General features: G+C 41.2%; 1 protein-coding gene across 1 annotated transcript in view; it reads left to right on the top strand.

The window, feature by feature from the left end:
• LOC146062953 (uncharacterized) overlaps window positions 1–24,278 on the top strand; it is a 366,150-nt gene that overhangs the window by 182,775 nt on the left and 159,097 nt on the right. Inside the window, exons 15-21 of the mRNA XM_083174963.1 lie at window positions 218–262; window positions 2,712–2,765; window positions 4,665–4,706; window positions 5,436–5,531; window positions 13,020–13,073; window positions 14,259–14,312; window positions 17,226–17,279. Coding sequence (XP_083031089.1) covers window positions 218–262; window positions 2,712–2,765; window positions 4,665–4,706; window positions 5,436–5,531; window positions 13,020–13,073; window positions 14,259–14,312; window positions 17,226–17,279 — 399 coding nt within the window. The remainder of the gene's footprint in view (window positions 1–217; window positions 263–2,711; window positions 2,766–4,664; window positions 4,707–5,435; window positions 5,532–13,019; window positions 13,074–14,258; window positions 14,313–17,225; window positions 17,280–24,278) is intronic.

Raw genomic sequence — 24,278 nt, 5'->3', positions numbered from 1 at the left:
ACAAAATAACTCACACAAATCTAACTCTCTCTATACATGTTACATCTGCCCCACCTGCAGTGCACATGGTTTTGTCCATTTTGAGAACAAATGTATGACTGCGATCAGATCTGAATAAGGGCCAATATGTATAGTTAAGGCTTCAGTATTGGATTGGTTATGACTATATGACATATTTAACATTGTAAAATATCATAAATTAATTTATGTTCATTAGGGTTCTCAAGGTCTTACAGGACTACCAGGTCCCCCAGGTGCACAAGTGAGTAGCTATATTTAAATAAAAGTACAGTATGACAATATGACACAAATGTAAATACAGATATAATACAGATATGTTTTTATGTATATTTTTTATGCAGGCTTGTTTTTGTTTTGCTATTTAATAAAGTGGGTTCAAATCATCGTGCAATGTAAAATTACATGGCACAATTGTAAGTAGTGACATGTATATTAGTTATTTTAAGGGTCAAAATACTGTGTAAACAAATAACAATAACAAGTATCAATTCATTTTGCTACCTCTCTACTGTAGCTTACACACAAATGTTTGTAGACATAACCTTGCTTCTTAGTGAGTTCAGGAGGAAGGAAGACTTTGTGCTGACCTATTGTCCAAATTTCAAACAAGTAAAAATGATATCTTCTGCTGAAAAGACGGGTTCGTTTCAAGAAGAAAAAAAGAGCAAAGTAGCGTGTGGTTCTATAGAGTCAGACAAAAGCACAACCTAAAGGCCCCCATACATTAGGCCGACTTGTCCTTAGGACAAGTCGGACCCAATTCTCCTGTGAGCCGCCCGGCAGCTCCCCGGGAGGCTCACATACAATTTGGCACTTGATGAGCCAGTTTTTACATGTGATAAATCGCTTGCGATTTATCACATGTAAAACAAATGAGGAGCTGCAGGGCGGTGAGGAGCAGTGGGGGCGAGCGGCGGCAGTAGTGGGGGCGGGCGGCGGCAGTAGTGGGGGGCGGCGGCAAACAAATGTGTTCCCGGCGGGTGCCGTGTGCGGCGAGTGATGCTGACCTGGCCGGGCAGCTGTGATCAGAAATAGCAGCGCTGCCGCTGCGGGACGGGACGGGACGCACAGTGGCGGCTATTAGATTTTCAAAATTCCTGTCAAATGACCGGCCGTTCTGTGATTGGCTGAGAGAGCTCTCAGCCAATCACAGAACGGCCGGTCATTTGACAGGGATTTTAAAAATCTAATAGCCGCCACTGTGCGTCCCGTCCCGTCCCGCAGCGGCAGCGCTGCTATTTCTGATCACAGCTGCCCGGCCAGGTCAGTGTGTGTGCCCGCCGTGCTCCCCCGCCCCCCGGTGTCTGCATGCATATGCCTGACAGGTGGGCAGGCATATGCATAGCATACAGGGAGGTCGGATGATCTTATGTGCTGACCGTCCGACCTCCCTGATCCGGTCCGATGCTCACGGATCGGATCATACATCACACACCTGCGATTTTGGTGCGATTTCATCCGGTTATCGGCCCAAACTGCCGAAATCGGATGAAATCGTCCCAAAATCGTACAGTGTATGGGGGCCTAAACCCTAAGTCATAAAGGGTTTTTGTATACAGCCTCAGAAATGAACCATTGATTAGAGACATCATTGTTTGCAACTAATGAGGCCTTTGTTACTTATCTCCGTACTAGTTTATTTGTGATTTTTCTTTAAAGAATAATTGTATTATTGACCATCATTTTAAGTTTTTTTATGATACTTCTTATTTAAAGATGTGGTCCGTGTTATCCATGATTCTAAAACAGCCGCTGCAGGTCCAAAGGGGCCCCAGAAAGATATCCTGGCTGTACAAAACATTCCCAGAGGAACATTGCACGAATACTGCATGACACCATGACATCACATGGACCTGCCTATACTGCCAAAGTCCCTTTTGATGTTCTTTGATAGGACAAAAATGTTTGGACACATAAAATGGTTTCATCCACTGTATGTAGGCAGTCAGTTTACTTTAAATGTGACACCGATAATAAGCCTACTTCCAAAAGACCTAGGGCCTGATTCAGATTTGTACGTAATGCCGATGTTTATGCAACTGAGCATTTACCTGTCAGGATTTGAACCCACAGCTTCTGTTTCTGCAGTCTGCTGCTATACTGACTGAGCCATTCTGGCTGCCGGACAGCTCCCTGCCTTCATTCTGTGTTCTACTTAGTTTTTCTGGCTTCCTGATGTTCTAGCATGTTCTAACTCCTCCCCTTGGACTTCCTATATAAACTCAGCCTGTTACTGCCTCCATTGTAATCTGGCTCCTGTTGCTGCTTCCTGCATTATATGTCTACTATTTGTGTACTGACCTTGGATTGCCTTCGACTAAGCCTCTGCTTTAACCCCATGGACTTGTTGCTGCTGTTAACACTACCTTCCAGTGTCCTGCATTCCTTCTTGTAATTGGACTCCAGTTCTGTCTCCTGACGGTTACATTACCGGTAGACTGTGCATGTGCCAAGGTACTCTATAGATGCCACCTGCAATCAGCAGCAAAAATATAGTCCTATGGATTATTTGAGGGTGGGGTGTCCCAAACCAGTATTTTGCCTAGGGCCACATAAAGTGTAAATCCTCCTTTGGTTCGGTGTATATTTTGCACGTAAATATGATGAGTGTACATTAACCATAAAACATCTCTCTTGAAAAGTGATAACTGAGTTTAGTGACTGTTTCGAACGTTTGTTTTTATTCCTAGGGTGTCCCAGGCAGAGATGGAAGACCCGGACTCCCAGGTCCTCCAGGTGACCCAGTATGTCAACGCATGTAGATTGTTCAGATTATGTAAATAATCCAGATTCACTTGGGGTACTGTATGTCATAATGTATACTGGTAGCCGTACAATAAATGTGCCATAACATGAACTATGGCACTATTATAGTACTGCAGCAGTAGCAGATGAAGCAGGAGCTGCTTTATCTCCATGGTATGGGGAGTTATATAATACATCTTCTCATGCATGTTCCAAGTTGTACTGATCTATAGGGAGGATCATTTAATAGAATTTACTGGTATGGTTACATATTAAAAGCTTGTTGCTTTGTACGGTACTATCGACTGAGTATCTCTTATCCAAATATTCATTTTCTAAATTATTCAGAAAACCATAGTACTTTTTTATTTTGGCTCTAAACCTACTGGGGACATCTGTAACTGACAATACTGGGGACATAATATGTAACTGGCAATAAATATGTGCAAGAAAATGATTGCTTAGCATTCACATTAAGGGGGGAATATACTAGGATGTGTATTCTACTTCACATGTGATGTTGCTATGGGCAACTAATCAGAATCTACTTCTTATTTATTTAGCACCCGCTAGAAGATAGTAGACAGGATCTGATTGGTTGCCCATGGCAACATCACAAGTGAAGTAGAATACACATCTTAGTATATTTCCCCCTCAGTGTCTGAGATGGTACATAAACTTTGTTTCATGTTTTTAAACCTTGTTTTATGATGCACAAATAAAATATATTTCATATATTTCATGTTTTTGATGTGTTTATACAACATAAATGCAAGTTACCTCAAGATACCGCATTGAAATATAAAAATATTCTGAAATACGGAATAATCCGTTATCCAAACTTCTTCTGGTCCTGAGCATTTTTTGATAAGGGATACTCAACCTGTATTATCAAATATTTAAATGAATGACCTAATAAAATATGGTATGAGTTTGAAGGGCTTTCCCCTATGGCCTATCACAGTGGTTCCCAAACTATGTGCCATGGCTCCCTGGGGTGCCTCAGGACACTTGCATGGGTGCCATGGGTTGGTGGTCCTGGACCAATTCAATACATTGGATTTCACCTTCAGAGTAATCTCTTCAAGTTTTACACCATTGTAAGGGGCTCCGCCCCCTTAACATGTGAACTCCTTTATTGCATGAAATATAGTTTGGTTAGTTAGTGTGTTGTGGGCGAGGAAGGTGCGGGTGTGGGTGTACCGCGGGTGCAGGAGGGGCAGGTGTGGGGTTTTTCAGGTGGATGTGGGGAGCTGCAGGTGTTTTAGTGGCTGTGGTGTGGGTGGGTGAGGGTTGTGTGCGAGGATGGCATGGGTGGGGGAGGAGTGGTTGTGTAGCGGGTGTGTGCAGGAGTTGCTTGGGTGGGGGAGTGGTGGGTGTGGGGGTACTGCAGTTGTGTTTGTTTTAGGTGTGGGGTGGGCATGGGTGGGGAGAGACATGGTCCCTGGTATGTACACAACCCCCCCTCTCTGCCAGGATACATTCTGGCACACACTGCTTATTGTTATAGGTGGAAGGAATAACATCAGGCCTTAGTGTGAAAGCATCACATACCCAATAGTAGGCGCAGGGGCAGTGCCCATGGCAGGGGCATCCTCCATCCGGCCATGGTGAGTGCAGAGCTGCTGAGCTCCCAGGGGTGGTCTTCTTGCAGGGGGCTGGAGGTGGCAGGGATGGCTGATGGTAGTGATGGAGCTACCCTCCTCCTACATAGTGACTGCTGCCATGTTTCCGGGCTGCAGACCCCACTGGACGGCATGGATGGCTTTTAGCACCTTGAAGAGAAAATATTACAGTTTGCTTTTTAAATCGAAAAAAATGCATAGAGAAGTGAGAGTGAAGAATGTCATTGCTATGTGTTTAAGCAGAACTAAGAATGCTTCTAATTGCTTTTGCAGGTAGCCCTTCCTTTACTTGGTGATATTGGAGCAGTACTAAAGGTACTATTTTTTGTCATTATTAAGATTGCGGGAATGATTTTGATTCAAATGTCATAAATAAAGTTGGTTCCCATTACATAAAATTCATAATGAAGTAGCACGTTGATTTTAAGATATACAGTAAGGGTAGGCTTACCATACTAGTACTTGTTTTTACATTAATAAACTCTGCAAGTGCACATTGGAGCATAACGAGTGTTTGTGGGCACCATAGCAACATACGTAAGAGCCCCTTGTACTGCCCAATAGCAAAAAACTCACATTGAAACATGGCACAGACAAGAAAAACAGCACCAACCACCTCCTGTCCTGTCTCAGACACAGGAATTGTGAAGCTGAAACTGTAGAACATGCTGGGTGCAAACTGAGTGGCACTGCACTCCCCACACCCAATGTTAATAGACCAATGGGTCCATTACCTTCCAATGTTGAAGCAGGTTAGTGTGAAATAATTGGTCAATCAATTCGTCCTTGTGCAGTAGAGCAAACCACATTATATTCCAATCTATCCATCTTGGCTGATAATTGTACCACATGTACTCACCTTTAGCAGGGCCAAACGTAGTAACTTTATCCTTCGGTCATGGTGACGTAGGGGCATTGTATTTCAGACACAACTGCGCATGAAATTAAATTTCTGTATCCTATTTAGATCATTTACTAAACTTTTTTTCAAAGCACCTATTACCGCATTTGTAAGTGCAGAAATCATGTGTAATTTCTCTTTAGAATGTGTGTGGTCAATGTCATCTTGGAGGCCCTGGAACTGCAGGCATTAATGGAGAGAAAGGAGATGCAGGTATTCCTGGTCATGACGGTCATAAGGTAAATCTCTATACATTTAGCAAATCTGAACTCATATTATATTGTAGATTTTTGCACATTTATTTTGAACTGAAGCATTACCCAGCCCAAGGTGTGTGCACAGGGTACATATGTGTGAGTACAACACAAATAGAAGCACTGTAGTTGGCAGAATTCTGTGTGACCAGCTTAAGATTGCACTACCAATTGAAAAGAAGATCGCTGCCTGGCTAGAAGCCCTTTTACGCTATTGCAGCAATGATTTAGACACCTCTGATTGGCTATTTTACACAGAAGGGGCAGAGAAGACAGGGAGGAGGAAGAAAGATATTACTATTTACTGTTCTTCAGCCCAAAGAAGCACCTGAACTGTATTTTCACAAGTGAAGCACATGGCAGCCGCACTACTGGATTTAGGGTTATTCTAAAAATGATAAATAGTCCCCAAAATGTGAAAAAGGAAGGCACCTCATACATTATCATTTTCAGATGTTGTGCAGTGTATTACTACTTACTGTATGTGGAAAATGTATGTCTGCTCAGTAACCAGTTTATCAGGATGCTTCTACTTTTACCATGAACCATCTCCAGTGAGAGAGAGAGAGAGAGAGAGAGAGAGAGAGAGAGAGAGAGACTCTTGCTGTATATTGCAATCTGGTCCACTGCAGCTCCACCTATTACAATTCTTCCTGTGACCCATGGGGTTATGTATGGCAGACTTGGTAAAAAGTAAACCCTAGAACTGGAAAAAGTCCAAATAAAACAACAAAACTAATAAAGGGGTTGGAGAATTGAAACTATGAAGACAGATTGAACAAATTGGAATTATTTATGCTAGAAAAGAGAAATTTAAGGGGAGACATGCTAAACATGTACAAATATATCAGGGGCCAATATAAGGAACTGCCAGGCAACCTTTCCCTTTGAGGAAGGACTCTAGGACATGTGGGCATGAGTTTAGACTAGAGGAAAGAAGATTGAGTTCCCTTAGAAAGAAAAAAAAATGTTATGGTCAGGGCAGCCAAATTGTGGAACTCTCTTCCTGGAGATGTGGTGTCCGCAGACACAAAAACACATTTAAAATAAGGTTGGACAAACATCTATTAGGTAAAAACATCCAAGGGTGCAAACGACGCATAATAAGGGATGTAGCAAATGGATCAAAAGAAAAAAGTTTGGTACCGTGTTAGCCAGTTGATAAGAAAAGTTTTATTGTTCCTCAGTGAGAAAAACAAAAAAAAAAAAAATAGCAATCTAGCAAATATGATACCTTTTAATGGCTAACAAAAATAAATGTTGTTAAAATGCAAGCTTTCGAGACTTCTTAGGTCTCTTCCTCAGGCATGGTATAACAAGGTGTGTGAAGAACCACATATATATACACAGCAGAGTAGGAACAAGATGTGATAGATGGACATTCTTAAGATCAAAACAAAACAAAATAACAGAATGAGCTTGTAAATTGAGTCCTTAATTGGTTTGTAGATAAGTAGTGTGAAAGTTTTATTGTCTCTAAGTTGATGACAGACCAGAGTTAGAGCTCCGATGCCCTCACTCTCTCTGGGCCAGTCTCCTCAGATGTTGTAGTGGGCCATAAATCCCTCGGATAGATTCAGTCCTGTGTTAAGGGTGTCAAACGTTGTCATTAATTTGTATTCCCAGACCCTCCTGTCTCTTTGTGATTTGAAATTTCCTTTTAGTATAATCACTTTCATATGATCCTGATTGTGTCCTGGGCTGCAGAAATGTTTGGCCACAGGAAAGTGTGTCTTTTTTTCTTTTATTGTGTGGCGATGGGACCTCATCCTTGCCTTAAGTTTTTGTCCTGTTTCTCCAACATACAGACCCCCAATAGGACATTTGGTGCACAGAATCAGGTACACTACATTGGTAGTAGAACATGTGAATGTCCCTGGGATCTTATAGTCCTGTTGTGTGTTGGGGATCCGTACACTGTCTGTAGTGAGGATATGGGCACAGGTTTTGCAGCTCCTTACATTGCAGGGATAGGTTCCTCTTTGTGTAATGGATGGCAGTGAACTTCGGATTATAATATTTTTCAGGTTTGCAGGTTGTCGGTAACATAGTAGTGGAGGGTCTGGGAATATTGTTTTCAGGCGGTCATCTTTGTGTATGATGTGATGTAGTTTTTTTGCAGTTTTTCTTAGCACCTCAAGCTGTGGGTTGTAGGTGACTACCAGGGGTACACGGTTGTTTCTTTCTCTTTCTTTATATTGGAGAAGTTGATTTCTGGGTATCCTGATGGCTCTGATAATCTGATCGTTGATTGATGTGGGATGATATCCCTGATTTAAAAAGGTCCCTTTAAGTTGTTTTAAGTGGACATCTCTATCTGCTGGGCTGGAGCAGATGCGATGATATCTGATGGCCTGGCTGTAGACAATGGATTTTTTTATGTGTTTCGGGACCGCCATGGGCAGTAAAATGGCACCGCAATACGCCAATCTGTTCATGGCAAAACTCGAGAGTGACTTCTTGGCATCCTGCTCAATCAAACCCTTGGCTTACTTCCGTTACATCGATGATATCCTGATCATCTGGACTGATTCTGAACAAGAACTCATACATTTCCATGAAAAATTTAACAGATTTCATCCAACAATAAACCTGACAATGAATTACTCATATACCGAGATAAACTTCCTTGACACCACTATAACAATTCAAAACAACGCAATACAGACAACCCTATACCGAAAACCCATGGATCGGCCTTCATACCTCAGATGGGACAGCTTCCACCCGAAACACATAAAAAAATCCATTGTCTACAGCCAGGCCATCAGATATCATCGCATCTGCTCCAGCCCAGCAGATAGAGATGTCCACTTAAAACAACTTAAAGGGACCTTTTTAAATCAGGGATATCATCCCACATCAATCAACGATCAGATTATCAGAGCCATCAGGATACCCAGAAATCAACTTCTCCAATATAAAGAAAGAGAAAGAAACAACCGTGTACCCCTGGTAGTCACCTACAACCCACAGCTTGAGGTGCTAAGAAAAACTGCAAAAAAACTACATCACATCATACACAAAGATGACCGCCTGAAAACAATATTCCCAGACCCTCCACTACTATGTTACCGACAACCTGCAAACCTGAAAAATATTATAATCCGAAGTTCACTGCCATCCATTACACAAAGAGGAACCTATCCCTGCAATGTAAGGAGCTGCAAAACCTGTGCCCATATCCTCACTACAGACAGTGTACGGATCCCTAACACACAACAGGACTATAAGATCCCAGGGACATTCACATGTTCTACTACCAATGTAGTGTACCTGATTCTGTGCACCAAATGTCCTATTGGGGGTCTGTATGTTGGAGAAACAGGACAAAAACTTAAGGCAAGGATGAGGTCCCATCGCCACACAATAAAAGAAAAAAAGACACACTTTCCTGTGGCCAAACATTTCTGCAGCCCAGGACACAATCAGGATCATATGAAAGTGATTATACTAAAAGGAAATTTCAAATCACAAAGAGACAGGAGGGTCTGGGAATACAAATTAATGACAACGTTTGACACCCTTAACACAGGACTGAATCTATCCGAGGGATTTATGGCCCACTACAACATCTGAGGAGACTGGCCCAGAGAGAGTGAGGGCATCGGAGCTCTAACTCTGGTCTGTCATCAACTTAGAGACAATAAAACTTTCACACTACTTATCTACAAACCAATTAAGGACTCAATTTACAAGCTCATTCTGTTATTTTGTTTTGTTTTGATCTTAAGAATGTCCATCTATCACATCTTGTTCCTACTCTGCTGTGTATATATATGTGGTTCTTCACACACCTTGTTATACCATGCCTGAGGAAGAGACCTAAGAAGTCTCGAAAGCTTGCATTTTAACAACATTTATTTTTGTTAGCCATTAAAAGGTATCATATTTGCTAGATTGCTATTTTGTTTTTCTCACTGAGGAACAATAAAACTTTTCTTATCAACTGGCTAACACGGTACCAAACTTTTTTCTTTTGACTAAATGGAGGATACCAGAATGTACCGCACACACATGGAACTAAAAGGTTTATTGAAGAAACTGGCTCAACTGGACAGCAACTTATTTTTTCTAACCAGATGCAAGAAGGAACACTTAATCCCCAAAGGACTTTGCCTTAAGAACCCCATTCTGCACACCTACAAAACTCAATATGCACATCATCTCTGCTACAGGACTTCTGAGAGACTGCGAAACCACCTTATTCATGTCTTCTACAGCACCAAGAGAAATGTCCAAATGGAAATACAAATTTTAAAGCGCTCCCTCACAAAGGACTCAATACAGATACTACAACAATATTATAAAACACTACAGCTGTGTCTAATCAATAACAAGAAAAAGAAACTTCACAGACTTCGCATAAAAGCAGGACTTTATTCAAGCACACAGAAAGTCCACCCCAAGTCTGGAGGGATAGAACAGAACTCCCAGCAAGACACAGGTAAATTTAACTGTGTGATTAATTTGTCATCTCACAAACCCACTAAAGTAGAAGTCAGTGTGCTATCTAGAGGACTTACATTCTGTCCGACCAAGCCTCTCGACAAAACAGAACTATGTAGTGACATGGAAGAATATTTTAGGAAACTAAGACTGAAGGAGTTCTTCCATGACAGAGAGGAGACAGAACCTACAAATAGCCAAACACAAATTAGACCAGTCCACAAGAAGAGTTCTGTCTGGACACCACCACCTGGCCGCAGTACCATTTTGGACCTATATATTGACTCTTTTAGAAATGTGGTCCAGTCAACAATATTGAAAAACATAAAAAGGAATACTTTAACATCAGTGTGCAAGAAAGAAGAGCTATTCACACCTTAAGAAACAACAAGAAAATCACCATCAAGCCTGCAGACAAAGGTGGGGCCATAGTCATCATGGACACATCGGACTATACTAAGGAAGCAAATAGACAGCTGATGGATATCCAATACTATACCAAACTAGACAAAGATCCAACTCAAAAATATTTAAGGGAGTTGAGAAGGCTTGTCAGGGGGCTGTCAGCAGAGTCTACAGAACTTTTGGACTTGATACCCGACAGTCCCAGAATTGGAATATTCTACATGCTTCCCAAAATACATAAGCCCGGCAACCCTGGGAGGCCAATCATCTCATGCGTGGGAACCCTCACTGAAAAAATCTCAGGATGGGTAGAGGGTGTCCTGAAACCACTGGTGAGACATACAACCAGCTTTCTCCAAGATACCACGGACCTACTGAATAAATTATCAACCCTAGGTCCCCTCCCTAATGGAGCCATCCTTGCCACCATGGATGTGGAATCCCTATATTCCAATATCCCCCATGAAGATGGACTGACAGCATGCCAGATATATCTTGAGTCCAATGGGATTGCTTCTGGTCCTGCAACACAGCTTACAAAATTCATCCTTACACACAATTATTTTTCCTTTGGCAAAGAAATATTTCTACAGCGCACCGGGACCGCCATGGGCAGTAAAATGGCACCGCAATACGCCAATCTGTTCATGGCAAAACTCGAGAGTGACTTCTTGGCATCCTGCTCAATCAAACCCTTGGCTTACTTCCGTTACATCGATGATATCCTGATCATCTGGACTGATTCTGAACAAGAACTCATACATTTCCATGAAAAATTTAACAGATTTCATCCAACAATAAACCTGACAATGAATTACTCATATACCGAGATAAACTTCCTTGACACCACTATAACAATTCAAAACAACGCAATACAGACAACCCTATACCGAAAACCCATGGATCGGCCTTCATACCTCAGATGGGACAGCTTCCACCCGAAACACATAAAAAAATCTATTGTCTACAGCCAGGCCATCAGATATCATCGCATCTGCTCCAGCCCAGCAGATAGAGATGTCCACTTAAAACAACTTAAAGGGACCTTTTTAAATCAGGGATATCATCCCACATCAATCAACGATCAGATTATCAGAGCCATCAGGATACCCAGAAATCAACTTCTCCAATATAAAGAAAGAGAAAGAAACAACCGTGTACCCCTGGTAGTCACCTACAACCCACAGCTTGAGGTGCTAAGAAAAACTGCAAAAAAACTACATCACATCATACACAAAGATGACCGCCTGAAAACAATATTCCCAGACCCTCCACTACTATGTTACCGACAACCTGCAAACCTGAAAAATATTATAATCCGAAGTTCACTGCCATCCATTACACAAAGAGGAACCTATCCCTGCAATGTAAGGAGCTGCAAAACCTGTGCCCATATCCTCACTACAGACAGTGTACGGATCCCCAACACACAACAGGACTATAAGATCCCAGGGACATTCACATGTTCTACTACCAATGTAGTGTACCTGATTCTGTGCACCAAATGTCCTATTGGGGGTCTGTATGTTGGAGAAACAGGACAAAAACTTAAGGCAAGGATGAGGTCCCATCGCCACACAATAAAAGAAAAAAAGACACACTTTCCTGTGGCCAAACATTTCTGCAGCCCAGGACACAATCAGGATCATATGAAAGTGATTATACTAAAAGGAAATTTCAAATCACAAAGAGACAGGAGGGTCTGGGAATACAAATTAATGACAACGTTTGACACCCTTAACACAGGACTGAATCTATCCGAGGGATTTATGGCCCACTACAACATCTGAGGAGACTGGCCCAGAGAGAGTGAGGGCATCGGAGCTCTAACTCTGGTCTGTCATCAACTTAGAGACAATAAAACTTTCACACTACTTATCTACAAACCAATTAAGGACTCAATTTACAAGCTCATTCTGTTATTTTGTTTTGTTTTGATCTTAAGAATGTCCATCTATCACATCTTGTTCCTACTCTGCTGTGTATATATATGTGGTTCTTCACACACCTTGTTATACCATGCCTGAGGAAGAGACCTAAGAAGTCTCGAAAGCTTGCATTTTAACAACATTTATTTTTGTTAGCCATTAAAAGGTATCATATTTGCTAGATTGCAAATGGATCATACACACTAACCAAGGTTGAACTCAATGGACGTACATCTTTATTCAACCTTAACTACTATGTAACTACAGTATGTATCATAAAGTCACAAACACTAGTGTGTGTGTGTGTGTGGGGGGGGGGGGGGTTGACTTATAAGACCAACCACAAATGATCCACAAAACTTTAATGTGCTTTGAGAGGATTGTTCAGCAAGTCCAACCTCATAAGTCATGCTGGCCTGTCTGTACCACTATCATTTTCTTTTTATAAAGTGGGTTATGTTTTTTTAAAAGAGATGTGTAAAATGTGTGAAATATGCATATACTTCATTTGTTCTCTTTTACGCCGCCACATATACAGCATTTCCCTGCGAGTTACACGTACAATGATAAACTACGTGAACTAATTAGCATTGGCAGAGATCTAAGTTGAGGAATATTTTCTGTTGTATCATATGTTCTTTGAGTAAATTAATAAATGTTTCATCTTTTTTTTTTTTTAAATGTCCAAAAGGGGGACCCTGGCCCTCGTGGACCTCCTGGGATACCTGGAAAAGAAGGTCCAAAGGTAAGTTGGCAAAGTGAGTACTAACCAGGAAAATGATTTTTATTTATTCTTTGTGAACATAAGCTATGAAACCATTAATATCTAATGGCAAATGAAACAAAGTGACACCATAAAACACATATCTCACTGATCAGTTCCTCCTGTATAAAGCAATCAACTTACCCAAAATAAACGAGCACTGGAGACAATGTAATGACAGTGACAGCTGCACTGTAGGAATTAATTCATTTTTTATAGATAAAGAGAAAATGTTAGGATGAAAGTGGAGAACAGATTGCTGATCAATGTGTCATGATGAAAGTATTATACTGTAAGTATATGTCACCGCATATACTATTCAGCTATACATAACGTTTGAATGAGATTGCAGGCCATAGTATTTATTCAGTATACTGGACGTGATAAATTATGATAAATTGCTGACTGCCACATATTCAGTACACAAATATCTGCATCCACAAGCCTTTGGTGTTCATGTCTTATATACTCACTGGTTTGTTTATTTATTAATAGTTTCTTATATAGCGCACACATATTCCGCAGGGCTTTACAGAGTATATTTAAACATTCACATCAGTCCCTGCCCCAGTGGAGCTTACAATCTATATTCCCTACCTTATGTACACGCACACACAGACATTCTAAGGTTAATTTGTCGGAGGCAATTAGTCTATCAGTATATTTTTGGATTGTGGGAGGAAACCGGAGTACCCGGAGTAAACTCACGCAAACACGGGGAGAATATACAAACTCTGCACAGTTAGAGCCATGGTGGAAATGGAACCCATGACCTCAGTGCTGTGAGGCAGTAATGCTAACCATTACACCATCCATACTGCCCCATAGCCTGGTATATATAAATTCATTTCTCTTGATTTTAAGGGTAGCTATATTTATAGTCGTATGTAACATATGTACTGTATCTTATTCAGATATGGAATCATTGACCAAAAATCTCACTTTAAGACTAATACCCATTGTCACAGCACATAAAAATGTGATTTAGAAAAGAAAAAAAGATCATTTTTGGTCCAGAGGCTTTATGTGTATGAATAGTGTATGACAGATTCTCTGGTAACTCTGCATGCTACTAAAAATGAATTGTACAGTTCATTTGAAGCAATGTAGTTAGCAGAGCTTGAAATGAAATACAATGATTGCTTGGATGTTGGATTTTCTTTGTAGGGTATTAAAGGTGAACGCGGCTTCCCTGGCCTGTCAGGAGAGAAGGGTGACCAGGTACCTATGCTATATCCTTTTATCTAAATATTCTTACTGCAGAGCACAGTATCAGTTTGTTTATACTGTAAATAGGAACTAGTCTCATTGGGCCCAATGGTGCAAGAAAGAAATAAAGAAAGTGCTGCAACCACCGTAGGGAATGTAATTGCTTTTTTCCAATCATGGACTTTTATGGACCGAGCGAAGTTCATGTTATGTATCTGTACATTACACTATTTTATATAATTGCATAGAAATTAATGTAACTGTAGATACATTGGCTGTCATTGCAGAGTTATGATCAGCATTTCACATAAGAGACAAACACGTTATATTCAACATACTGTAACTATGTTATATTCAAATATGCAGCAGCCTGTTGTTTGTTTTTATAGATTTTGGCCAATGCAAATATTTTCTGTCTTTGATATTACACTAGAATATAAGTGGCCCTAAAATAGCCATTTACATTCCAGTGTGTTCTGGAAAACCTGATATTCAATTGTGTAGGGTGGCACTGATTAGCAAATTCAGAGTTGTTATTATTATTATTATTATTATTATTATTATTATTTTATTTATAAGGCACCACAAGTGTTTAGCAGCGCCATACAAAGGAACAGTACAGGGAGACAAAACTTAGCATTACATTGGATAAATAACAAAAATAACGTACAGGTAACAATTTAATGCACACTACAGATTAAATGTAAGTAGTGAGGACTTGATCAACATAATGCTAGGGGCTGGTGGGCAAAGATGGAGATGAGTATGTGGACGTAGATGGTCGCTGAGTGTTTGAGTATGGGAGAGCTGTGAGTGAAATGTGAAGAGAAGAGGGCTTTGACAACAGGAGGGTAGAGGGCCCTGCTCTGAGGAGCTTACAATCTAGTAGGAAGGGGTGACAGGCAGATTACATGGGAGGTGGCTTGACAGCAGGATGTAAGCAGGCAGAGATGGTCAAGGCATGAGGCAGGGGATTGTAGGACCAGCCTCCGGACTAGGTTATGCAGTGGAAGGGTACGCTTTTGATGAATAGATGAGTTTTCAGTGCCCGTTTGAAGCTTTGCATGATTGGGGAGAGTGTAATTGAGCGAGGGAGTGTATTCCACTAAAGGGGTGCAGCACGGTCAAAGTCCAGGACTCTAGCATGAGAAGCAGTGATCAGGGTGGAGGAGAGATGACAGTCATCAGCCGACCATAGAGGGTGGGGGGGAGTATGAATAGAGATGAGGTTGGAGATATATGGAGCAATGGATTTAGAGATGGCCCTGTATGTGAGTGTGAGGAGCCTGAAGAGCATTCTGTAGGGGAATGGGAGCCAGTGCAGTTTTTGTTGAAGGGGAGTGGCAGAAGTGGAGCGGCGGGAGATGAAGATAAGGCTGTGGATTTAAGTACAAATTAAAGAGGAGCCAGTTGGTAATGAGCGAGGCCAGTGAGGAGAACATTGCAGTAGTTGAGCCGTGAGATGTCCAGTTAGTGGATGATAAATTTAGTTGCACTCTGGGAGAGAAAAGGCCTGATGCAAGAAATGTTGCGTAACTGGAACCGACAAGAATGTGACAGAGCTTGGATGTGGGGTGCAAAGGAGAGGGAGGAGTCAAGAGTGACACCCAGGCAGCGGAGTGGAGGAAATGGTGGATATGACATTGTTGTTAACAATGATAGAGATATTAATAGGGGGTGTAACTTTAGATGGGAGAAAGATTAATGATTTCAGTTTTGTCCATATTCAGAAAGTGGGACTGCATCGGGTGAAAATTTGCAAGTGTTTTAAACCAGACTTTTAGCCAGTGAGATAATTACTACAGTAGATCAGGTTCAATATTCTATGAACTGGTAAAAAAATATATATATTTTAGACATCATTTTACAAGAAATATTTCAGTAAAAAAATGTTTTCTATAAGTGAATGCATTTTATTGAGGATTGCCTTATATTCTCATGTATTTATTTATTCATAATATGATTTGTTGCTATACTTTGTTATGATTTCATATTTATTGATCCATGGAACTTGAAGACGAAGGCTCCTCATCTTAGACATGGGAGGTGCTAAATAAATAAAAGTACATTATGATTGGTTGCTATAGGCAACATCCCATCTTCAATAAAACTCCCATCTTAGTAAGTTTACCCCTTTGTATGAGATCAGTGTATGTGGTTCATTATTTCAGCAATTGCTTCTAGCAGCTTTAGCGCTTTTACATAATGGCTGGACTATAACTGATAGTGAAATACAAATGCAGATTAACGCTCTAGGAAAGCATTTGATTTTGCAAACAAGGCTGATTTATGGAATAGCTGTCCCCATGCAGTGTGATTAAAACTGCATATTCCCCTTTATTAGATCCTGCACTTTCAGTACCTTTATGATTTTTGGGAATAGATGTTTATATGAGATTGCATTTTACCTCTGTGTGTACTTTGGGCAAATTTAGTGAATAGCTCATTTAAAGTCCCAGTGGGACTACACAATTTTCCCAGTGATTGTACATCCTGCTAATTTACTAAGATCTAACTCCCCATCCTTTACCATTAAATATATAGAAAACCCAAATGTATTAAGCAGCGGGTTTTAGAAATATTTGGCACCCCCAAAATGACTTCTCTATGACAAGTGACAACCAGGTTGTTTAAAAAAGGACTTTACAGAGCACTACTATGTGTGGAGGCTTCTCTATATAACAGAGTACATAACAATAATATCTTGGACCCACCTTCACCAGCAATAGGCATTCAGGCTTAGACTAGTAGTGAAGATATCAGAGAAACAGAGAGCATAGGGTCCCCCAGTTTTCCACAATCTGGCAATAAGGTTTGTCTGATAAGTAAGGGGGGGGGCTCTATAATGCGTCTACATGAACCATATTATTACTGTTACAGTATATTAGCTTACAAAATATATGTGTTTGTGTTTCTATTTTTTAGGGCGAATCTGGCATTCCAGGGGTATCTGGCATTACAGGACACCCTGGCCCTCCAGTAAGTTTCCTAATTATACTATTGAGTAAGTAATTGTGCAGTGTAAAATTCAAAGCTACAAAAAGAAAAACAATGGTAATATCCTTGAGTGAACCAGTCAGCTACACACATTGGAGGCACCGGTTTTATGGCTCAACCAGTATTTCTTATTCTGAAATCACATAAATATTAGTTCTGTCTTCAATATGCCTGCTTGCACTCGGTCTTATTTACAAAGGGCAAAAGGAATGAAATGAAGAAGAAAATCTTTTCGGGAGGTGCACAATGGCCCTTATTCTGGTTCACTCGCAAAGGCAAATTCCTCTTCAAATGAACAAAACCATGTGCACAGCAGGGGGGCAGATGTTACTTGTGCAGAGAGAATTAGATTTGGGTGGGGTTTTTACTTAAAAGTGAGATCTATATTGCAGTGTAAAAATAAAGCAGTCAGTATTTTCCCTGCACAGAAACAAAATAAATCTCTCTGCACATGTTACATCTGCCTCCCTGCAGTGCACATGGTTGTGTCCATTTGCGAAGGAATTTTTTTTGCGAGTGGACCAAAATAACCCCCAATGTGTATAGATATAAGGTGCAAGGTGTTGTGTGTGCTCACAAGCAGCAATTTACAGTACAACAGTCAATGGAAGCATTTGGGCAGAGGGTATGTATTAACACAAATCTGCCCAATTGTGCAGTGAAGGGGGAGGGGGGTATAGAGATTATAGGTGGAGTGTAATATTTGCAGCATGCATCACTGTGTGAAGGGTGCACAGCCATGTCCACTCAAAAAGGAGAAGATAATGGCATTATAACCGCTCCAAGCTTGTGAGTATCAGATGTCATACTGAATTATTATTGGGATGCACTGTTTAAGCAGTTTACCAAATGTAAAAAATTAATTTCAACTCACAAAAGTACCACATGTAATAAACATTCCTGCCAACTGTCCTGATTACAGCGGAGCAGTCTTGCTAATTGCAGACTGTCCTGCCATCCATCCTGTGGGTCGCAGTGTCCTGCGAGTGAGGGGGCAGGTCAGAGGATCAGCAGGGGCAAATTTAGGGTTGGGACACCCCTAGGCACAACATTTTTGCCCCCCCTCCCATTTTAACATATTCATTACACAAGTACACAAGTATGTCCTGAAGACGGGCGATTGTACTGGCTGGGGTTTATGTGGTGGGCAGTGGATGTGGGCAGTTAGCTGATCGGGGAGGGAAGGAGGGCATAGCTACAGGCACTGGGATGGGGGGGCACTGGTCTGGGGACGGGGGATGGTTGGTTATATTGGGGGCACAGGGCTGGGGATTGTTGATTTTTTTTTTAATTCAGTTTTATTTATGCATTTTTTTAAAAAAACAATACCACATTTAACACTAAGACAAGTACATAAAAAAATCACAAAATCTTGTAATATGTTGATACATACAATACAATACATACACAAACAATTAGACAGTCACCTACTCCAGCCTGAGTTCCAACTGATTGGATCTTTATATTCTTAAACCAACCCCCTGTTCATTATTGTCTCACTCTGGGGTTATCCGAACTTTAGGCATTACTTTCTGGGGGCCTATATATCCCCTATTATCGGCCAAATACAATTGGACTAGTATATTTCATACCTAAAACATAGTACAGAGACTCAACAGAACATAAGGAGAGGGAGAGAGAAGAAAAGAAAAAAAGAAAAAAAAAAAAAAAAAATCGTCAAGGCTAAAAGGATTAACTACCTTTGTCCATCTATTTTCTTTCCTCCCTAATCGTGAATTGTGTTCAAGTGTTTTATTAGTGCTTAAATTACTACTTATGTTCTCTATGCTAAAAAGGCAACGACAAATTAGAAAAAAAAAAAAAAAAAAAAAAAAGGAAACGACTACCTTAACCACACTTCCACACCATAGAGGGGGTTCTCTCCTGCCAACGGCTCTGCCCCCATTCGCATACCGAAATCATGTGCCAGTGTACCGAATTTTTAAATATATGTGCGCATGTTACTTACAAAAACATTCTCATTTGATATACAGCTTGTTGCCCAAGTCTCACAAGACATTCTCATTTGATGTAGGCATTATTGCCCAGGTCTCACATATTATATATGACCACGAGTGAAAAGAAAAAAAAAAAAAAAAAAAAAAAACGCAATTCCACACCATAGAGGGGGTTCTCTCCTACCAATAGCTCTACCCCCATTCACAAACAGAAATCATGTGCCAGTGTATTTCTAAATATATGTGCGCATATTACCTACAAAAACATTCTCATTTTATATACGGCTTATTGCCCAAATCTCACAAAACATTCTCATTTGCTATAGGCATTATTGCCCAGATCTCACATAATATATATGACCACGAGTGAAGAGAACAAACAAAAAAAAAAAAAAAATTCTCCTTCTCCCTTCTTCCCTTCCCCCTCCCCTCCTCACCCAGCTACTTACCCAAGCAAATACTACCCCACTATTTATCTTAATTGTTGTGACATTTTATAGACACTAGACCGAGTCCACAGTCCCCATATCTTCATGTATTTGGGGGTAGCGCCTCTAATAGCAAAGTTATACCTCTCATGATTACATATTTCATTAACCAGATTCAGCCATTCTTGCACATTCGGTTCCCGGGATGATAACCAATATCTGCCAATAATAACTTTTGCCACCGCAGCTATATTGGCAACTAATTGCTTCTCTGCAAAGGCCCCATGGCCTACTTCCCATACCCCAAAAATCAGGTTTTGCGCTGATAAGAACCTCTGGTTAATTCCAATTTCCCCCAATATTCTTTTAACCTCATCCCAAAACTTTTGTAAAGCCTCACAATCCCATATAAGGTGCCAAAAAGATCCCTCCATCAACCCACACTTAGGGCATCTATCTGATTGGGCACTATCCATTTTTTTTAATTTAGCCGGGGTAATATAAATGCGGTGTAGAATGTTAAATTGCACCTGTTGAATTCTCATTCCCATAGTGGCTCTACTTGGGGCAGCCAATATCTGTCTCCATTCTAACTCCTCCACACCTGGGACGTCCACAGCCCATTTATCTCTTAAGCCCTGTAGATCGTTACTTTGACTCAAGGACGATAAGAACTTATATAACTTTGATAGGCGCTTCCCCCCATTCAGTTTCTTAATAAATCCTTTACAGGGATTCTCTATAATATTAATCCCCCCTACTTCTCCAATTCGTGTAAGTGCACTCTTTATCTGGAAATATCTAAACAACATATTTCCCGGTAAGTTATATTCAGCTTGTAGCTCTGGGAAGGGTTTTAACTGACCATTACGGTACAGTTGACCCAATGTTTCAATGCCAACCCTGCCCCAAAGTGCGCTACCGACTAGCTCTTTTATATCTTTTAGCATCGGAAGGGAGAATAACGGGGTATCCGGGTCATAACCATCATAGCTGCAGATCTTACATACCCATTTCCAATTCCGTGTTGCCTGTACTAAGATCGGGGGCACATTACTTCGTAACTCTTTTAACCTCAGCCACTGGTTCGGTGTCACATTTTCTCCTGTACAATGTACCAACTCCAATGCTTCCTTGGTAATCTCACCATCCCTCAACCAAGTACTTAAGTGAACCAGTTGCGCAGCAACATAGTAGGCCTTAATATTGGGGACTGCTAACCCCCCATTGTTCCTATCCCTATATAGGGTTTCCAGTTTAATCCTAGGTTGCTTGTACTGCCATATAAAGGAAGAGAAAATACTATTAATTTGTTTAAAATAAAGATCTTTAATATAGACCGGTGAATGTTGAAGAACATATATTAACCTAGGTACAGCGGCCATCTTAATTAAGTTCACTCTTCCAATCTGAGTAAGCGGTAATTTAACCCAGCTTCTACATTTATGCTTAATATCCCTAATCAAAGGAATAAGATTATCCACAATATAATCTGCAGGGCGATTAGAGATATAAACCCCCAGGTATCTAAATTTCGGAGCTTGTTGTACGGGGAAGTCTACTGACAACCTAACATCCCCTTCCCCCTTCCCCAAGGGCATCAAATATGATTTCCCCCAATTAATTTTTAAACCGGAGTAATTACCAAATTCCCCAAGCTGGTCCAAAATAGAGGGAATAGCAGCTTCAGGATTGGGTACTCCGACTAAAAGATCGTCAGCATACAACGATACTAAATTAAAGCATGGAGGAAAGCCAGATGCCATGCTTCCCATACTTTTCCTCAATAAGCATGCTAGTGGTTCCACTGCTACCGCAAAGAGTAGCGGGGAAAGGGGACACCCCTGTCGGGTACCCCTCGAGAGAGGGAAGGGGGGGGTTGTATACCCATTTACTGTAATTCTAGCCCTAGGGTTTTTATAGAGTAGAGAGACCCATTTAACAAACCTCTCCCCAAAGCCAAATCTCCTAAGAGTTACCCATAAATAGTCCCACTCTATAGAGTCGAATGCTTTTGTGGCGTCAAATGACGCCACTGCCGCATTGATGTTTCGCGACTCTACAATCTGGATATATGAAAGGACCCTCCTCAGATTAATCGATGTTGACTTACCGGCCATAAAACCAGTTTGATCTGGATTGATGATGTAATTGATAGTTTTATTCATACGATTCACCAAAACTTTGGCCAGTATCTTAGCATCAGCACCAATTAGCGAGATTGGTCTGTAAGATTCCATCTGAAAAGGGTCCTTACCACTCTTAAGTATCAAAACAATTGAAGCTTCAGACATCGATGGGGGGATATCCTCTTCTATCTCCATTGCCTGAAATAGATTCAGAAGCTGAGGACCAAGTATCTTACCAAATCTCTGATATATTTCCCCCGGAAACCCATCTAACCCAGGGGCTTTATTACCCGTCAATGATTTAATCGCTTCTTCTACCTCCCCCAAGGTAATTGGAGCCTCCAGCAAATCTCTCATATCTGTCGGGATTCTGGGGACCTCCACCCGTTCTAAATACTTGCCCAGTTCCTCCCACCCTTTGCTTAACTGTGACTTATACGTTTTACAGAAATAATCAGCAAACGCCTGCGCAATCTTTGGGGTGTCCCATACCTCCTCCCTTGACTCAAGCACAATTTTTGTGATTATTGTAGAAGGACGATCTTGTTTTATCATACATGCTAACCATTTTCCAGCCTTATCCGCATTGGAGTACCATCTATGTGCCCCCGTTACTAACCTACTGCAGGTGACATCTTGCAGGTATAATGCCCTTTCTTGTTTAGCATGTTGCCACGCCTCCCTATCTGAATCTAATTTACTCTTAAGGTAATTCACCTCCAGATCACACACCTTCTTTTCCAAACATTCTACCTTCACACGGTGTTTTTTTTTAAGTACGGAAATATTCTTGATCAACAACCCCCGTAAAAATGCCTTAAATGCATCCCATACCAACAATTCAGAAGCAACCCCCTGATTCAGCTGAAAAAATTCAACCATCTGGTTCTCCAACCCCCTCTGATCTTCTAATAGTTTGAGCCAGAAAGGCTGTAACCTCCAGTGCCTACATCCAGAGTCTTGTACCAATTCTACCTCCATTACTAATGGTGAGTGGTCGGAGATACCTCGTGCTTTATAATCTATTGATTTAACTTTATCAAGCATATTCTCAGAAACAAATATCATATCGATACGGGAAAAAACATTGTGGGAGGATGAAAAACACGAAAATTGCTGGCGATCAGGGTATCTCAACCTCCAAGGATCAACCCAGCCTATTGATTTAATAAAGTCAGCAAAGCTTCTAGACTCCCTGCTACCGCGTATACTCCCCCTCCTCCATCTGTCCTTACTCGGGTCCAAAACCCTATTAAAGTCACCCAAGCAGATTACTCTGCAGTCAGGTATCCCAGCCATAAATTCCATTGCCTCTTTGATGACATCATAGGAGAAAGGAGGAGGAACATACACCGCCAGGACACAAAAAGCCACACTATTGATACGGCAATCCAAAAAAATATAGCGCCCCCCAGGATCTATTTTCACTGTTCCCGGATCCAGTAACAAAGATTTTTTAAAGAGCAACGAAACACCCCTAGAGTCTGATGAGAAGGAGGCATGGTATGCCGTACCTATCCATGGACGCTTGAGGGAAAGTACCTTATTGCCACACAAATGGGTTTCCTGCAAGCAAATAATGTCAGCATCATAAAACTTGCATTGTCTCAATACCATAGCCCTCTTAATTTTACAATTCATCCCCCTAACATTCCAAGTCAAGACTTTCACAGTTGTAATAGTAGGGGAACTATATAGGTCGGGTATCTTCCTGTATTTACCAGAGGATCAAAACCAACCAATACTTCCTGATTAAAAAGAGTAGAATTTGGGAATAAGTGACACAAGTAGACTAACAAACACATATACACAAGCACCCCGCCCCCCCCCCCCCCACCCTGTATGGCCTACCCCTGTAGACATACCTAAAGCCCCAACATAACAAAACAAAAAAATATCGATCCACATCCAGGCCTTACTCAATGGGCCTTCCATACTCCAACCCCTATGGGACAATTGATTAATGGTCACAAAGAAAAGCAAACCCCTCCCCGTCCCTGCCGCCCAACCCTCAACTTATCTTATAAACAAAATTTAAGCTCCAACCTACCCAATTAATATACACTATCAATCAGGCAGAACAAACACAGAACATTATTTTGCTAATACTTGTTTCCCCCCCGGGCGAGACTCGTCCAGCCATCTGGCTGCCTCTTCTGGGGAGAAAAAGAACTTGGTGTTACCATCTGCCACCACTCTTAATTTTGTGGGGTATAACATCGAGTAACTCAGCCCCAGTTCCCGCAGTCTCTTTTTTACGTCCCAGAATTTTGCACGCTCCTTCTGAACCTCTATCGGGAGGTCAGGGAACATGGAGATCTTCTTTCCATTGAACAATACTTTAGGGTTATCTCGAGCCAAACGAAGAATACAGTCCCTGTCCTTAAAATGTAATATTCTTGCGATGAGGGTACGTGGTGGGGCCCCTGGCACTGGTGGTCGTCCTGGAATCCGGTGGGCTCGCTC

The sequence above is a fragment of the Crinia signifera genome, chromosome 3 (assembly GCF_055691185.1).
Source record: "Crinia signifera chromosome 3, ASM5569118v1, whole genome shotgun sequence".
NCBI lineage: Eukaryota > Metazoa > Chordata > Amphibia > Anura > Myobatrachidae > Crinia > Crinia signifera.
Note: the sequence above shows the minus strand (reverse complement) of the source record. Positions and strands in the feature narration are given on the sequence as shown.